The sequence below is a fragment of the Oratosquilla oratoria genome, chromosome 9 (assembly GCF_046742065.1).
Source record: "Oratosquilla oratoria isolate Oo_2021 chromosome 9, ASM4674206v1, whole genome shotgun sequence".
Taxonomy (NCBI): Eukaryota; Metazoa; Arthropoda; class Malacostraca; order Stomatopoda; family Squillidae; genus Oratosquilla; species Oratosquilla oratoria.
This window is the reverse complement of record NC_134785.1, coordinates 66,942,188-66,946,241: the sequence shown is the minus strand read 5'-3', so window position 1 is coordinate 66,946,241 and position 4,054 is coordinate 66,942,188. Positions and strand designations below refer to the sequence as shown.

The window sequence follows — 4,054 nt, the reverse complement described above, 5'->3', positions numbered from 1 at the left end:
ATCACTGCATCTCTCCTTCCTCTAGTCTCTCGAAAATACTAACCATAACCTCGCCTTTAGTTGCTGTGTCAAATTTTTTCCAGTATTTTCAACAGCCTTCGAGTCGAATAATTTACAGAAGCTTTCTGATTGGCTGTGATTACAATGCACCTGTTTGTTTATTTCCAGATACGCTGTATGAACCAGGGAAGCACCACTAACAGCCACAAGATTCCTCAGCTTCCGAAACCTCTTCCAACTATATCTGATCCTTCCCCTTTCCTTCCTTAGCTACTCTTCCCATATCCTTGCTAAGCTTACGTTTGTCCCTGCCTCTGCCATTTGACACACTCGATGTCTACTGCTTCAGAACGTTAACCGAGATTAACTCCCCCCCCCTTCCCCCGTCTTCCTTCGCAAGGAAGATGTGTAATTCACATTCCCGTCTGTGACACAGCTGGTAAAGAAACTGATGCGTTTTAAAACATACATGCATCCCGTGAGTTGTCTGTGAAGTTCATGCTGTGAAGATCTAGTCGCGTTGCTACGTCTCGATTCTAGAAAAAAAAAAAAAATCTGTAATAAACCAACAATGTCTTCCTAAAGGCTATTTATTCCCTTTGCCTTCAGACTTTTAATATTGTCCATATAAATCAGGTTTTATTTTGGAGAAATAAAGTTTATATGAAAATAGAAGATAAATGGTAAGAAGCTTCGAATGTTAAGAAGAAAATAACAAAAGTCTTTAGTGGTCCGACGGTTTTTGATTGTCGTGGCTCTGAGTTCAGACTGCACAACTTTGGTACAGAATAAGTCTTCCGATTTGTATTCATAATATACACAAATATCGATAAGCCATAAATGGTATTTTATTAGCAAATCTACCAGTGCACGAAAGCAACATACGATAATATGCTAGTGGGATTCCTAGAACATAGATAGATTTCTTGTAAATGAAACTGAAAATCATCTTTCATTAGTATAGACGAGGAGAGAAACGTTCTTACAACAGTACCAAACATTTCATTTAACTTAATTTCGATTAAGTATAAAGAAAACGAATACTTAAGGAATCTTAAAATAATTCTCTCAGTCTCCTTAACTATGCATTCGCTTGAATGTGATAAACTAAATTAAGAGTGAAGGAAGTTCATGCACTGATTTAAGACTTCTTGTGGGATTCATACTTAGCACTATAACCCACTGAAGACATTTCCTTAACAAGATATACATTGTACCCAGTCAATAAAACTTAAAAGGGTCTACTAAAAAAACAAACTAAGTATCCATAACAGTTATTATCAAAGAGGCATACCAGTATAAACGAGCAGCCAAGGGAGAAAGACCAGTATTACCAAAAGTCTTCACAAGCACCCATTCCTAGCAAACCATTCCAGACTTTAGATCTACTCCCTAAAACCCGTCCGGTCCCGACCCCAAGAACCTCTTCAAGATGGCGAACGCAGGTCACTTGGTCCGGCGGACGTCTCAGCGGGAGATGGTCGTCCCTCAGAAGAGTTTGGACCGCTTTGAGATGCGCGACATGAGGAACCGTCTGGTGCAGGAGAATGGAGGACCTTCTTACGGCACCACCAACCAAGGCTTCGAGGATCCACAGGTGAGATCCTCGTCAGAGTGTTTTTGTGTATGAATAAGGCCAGGTTGCACGCCTTCCTCCGTTTTGGTAGATGGTGTTCAGTACTTCAAAGACAGACAAGTACGGACACATGTGGTGATCAAAGAAAACGGGCCCCCGGGAAAGAAAATTGGATTCGCAGTATGAACTACTCTAGCTGGAAGTTGTTGGTATGTAAAAGGAATAATCTTTTCGTGAAAATGTGTATTGGTGAAGTATTTACTGTACCAACGATACTGAAGACGCTTAATGATTAAGTACAAGCAGGGACTTAAGGAAGATAATCCAATTTTCCAGTGATATAGAATAGCATAACATAAGGATGTGTGCGTTAACTTTTAAGTTAGTCTTGCTTTTCAACGTTCTGTAATCGCAGTTTATGAGGATTGTGATTTCTATAGTTTAATCAGGTAAGGACAACGATGGTCAAGAGAAGTCAAGTGTGTCAGTGATATGCATACTTGATATGAGTACTAAGAAAGGTAAGTTAAGGAACAATGGATATATCAAGGATAAACATTGACCTACGATGGAGTGATAGGTCATTACACATATGTTAGATTGTATCGAACACGTAAAGTTTGATAGGAACGATGAAACGGAAGCTGAAAATGGTCTTCAACATTAAGATGAGACTAAACCAAGCTTCGCATTTATTTCCTGTCATAAAAAATTTTCGTCTCCACCTATGAAATTGCTCCAACTTTTCCTGCTGGAAATAGACTTCGTTCAAATGGTGATAAAGAAGTGCCTGAACCCTCTGCCTACCGTCCTTTAATTTCATTTCGTGTATATTGATCACGATCATCTTAGAACATCAATGAACTCATGCCCTTTTTGATCATCAGTGCGGTTTTTGGAAAGGATCCCTGGTCTTTCGCTTAGGGATAGTCTAGTGACGCTTGTCGGTGCTCTTGCAAATCAAAAAGCTTTGATAGTCTAACATGAGTTTCTGATCTTCAGGTTATCTATTTACGGCATCTAACATTCTCTTCGGGTTTTCAAACATGGTTTCTTCTCTGATCACATTTTAGCTGCCGAAGTCGATGGTCATGTCTACAGCGTTGGATATTTCGCAGAGTTCTGTTCTGTCTTTCAGTGGATTTCTCCTCTTCATCAACATCTTGGTTTACATGTTTTGCCTGAAGCATCTATGCACTGACATAATTCTCTGTTTTTCCATGTAATTCTTCAAACCACCTTCCCAAACCAAACTCCTTCCTCTTGAACAGTGCATACAGAACCCTCAACACTTTCCAAACATATCTGATTAAAGGAAAGAAAACGCAATGCTTTCACTGCCTTTGTTTTTAAGATCCCATAAATTGGCATCTTTTCTTCTTGACATTTCATCTTCAAAGACACAGTTTTTTCTCTCTGACAGTTCAAAAAAATCTTGGTTTATCCTTCATTAGCAAAACGAACCCCCAAAAACACACCTGTTATTACGAGAGAAAAAGGTTTTATGAAAATAAGTGTCCTTTGCCATTATAAATGTTTCTTAATATTTTTTCTGCTCCCGAATTATGTAAGATCTTATGGAGTGCGCACCTCATATCTGATAGACTCCTCTTATGAAGTGCTATTGGATAATGTGGAGTTTATAGTCATCTTATTGAACTAGTTTTTATTTTCATTGGCAGTGTTCAACCTCTTCCTGTTCACCTAAGTTCTGGTTTTTCTTTCTTCTGTCGCTATTGTAATGATTGTTGTTGTTCTTTTGAACTTAATGACTGCATACCTCCCATCATTAGAAGGCCACGGAGTACTAGACTGTCTGTGTCCTCTTATCCCTTATCTGGATAAACACCTTTTGTAAGAGTCAATCAGTCTGTCTTTCATCCCGCTGGGAGACTCAGAGGGAGCTCAATTACAGTTGATTTCCCCCTGCCTGTCAACACCTTGGGCTCTGAAAAGGGGGGAACCACAACAGTCTATTCTTAGTCCTTGGATCTCTACTTCGTTCATCTCCTTCTCCGCTTCTTCAGGAACAACAATTTTATTTTTTTGTAGATCCGTGTTGAGCACAGAATAAAGCTGCAATAGCAGTTTGTTTATTAATACTTCAACCTTATCTTGAGCGCGTACAGCTCGTCATTCATAAGCTTTCTACAACTAAAAAAAGAACCTACATCCTCTGAATTTACATTTGAAGCTCCCTCCTCCTCCATGAATACTTTTTATATTTATATTCATTCCTATGTAAACACCAAAATCAAATGTGTTGATTCTGATCTTGCTTAGTCAACAACCCAACTCATAATAACTCGTTTCATTGATCTACATCAAGAGTTCTCAACCTGTTGTCTCACGTACCCCGACTTTATGTATTACTGTCATTTAACTTACTGGAGAAGTCCACTTCAACACTAAATTAAATCGTTTTGCATCCACTAAATCCCACTTGTTTTCGGCTTGAAGCTCCACTTGTGACACTTG

The 4,054-nt window shown here is 38.9% G+C and overlaps 1 protein-coding gene across 2 annotated transcripts in view; it reads left to right on the top strand.

Moving 5' to 3' along the window:
- The window catches only part of LOC143028503 (sodium-dependent neutral amino acid transporter B(0)AT3), an 85,117-nt gene that overhangs the window by 27,848 nt on the left and 53,215 nt on the right, over window positions 1–4,054 (top strand). For both annotated transcript variants that reach the window (XM_076190696.1, XM_076190695.1), the window contains exon 2: window positions 169–1,597. In XM_076190696.1, the coding sequence (XP_076046811.1) occupies window positions 1,433–1,597 (165 nt within the window). In that variant the 5' untranslated portion in view covers window positions 169–1,432. The remainder of the gene's footprint in view (window positions 1–168; window positions 1,598–4,054) is intronic.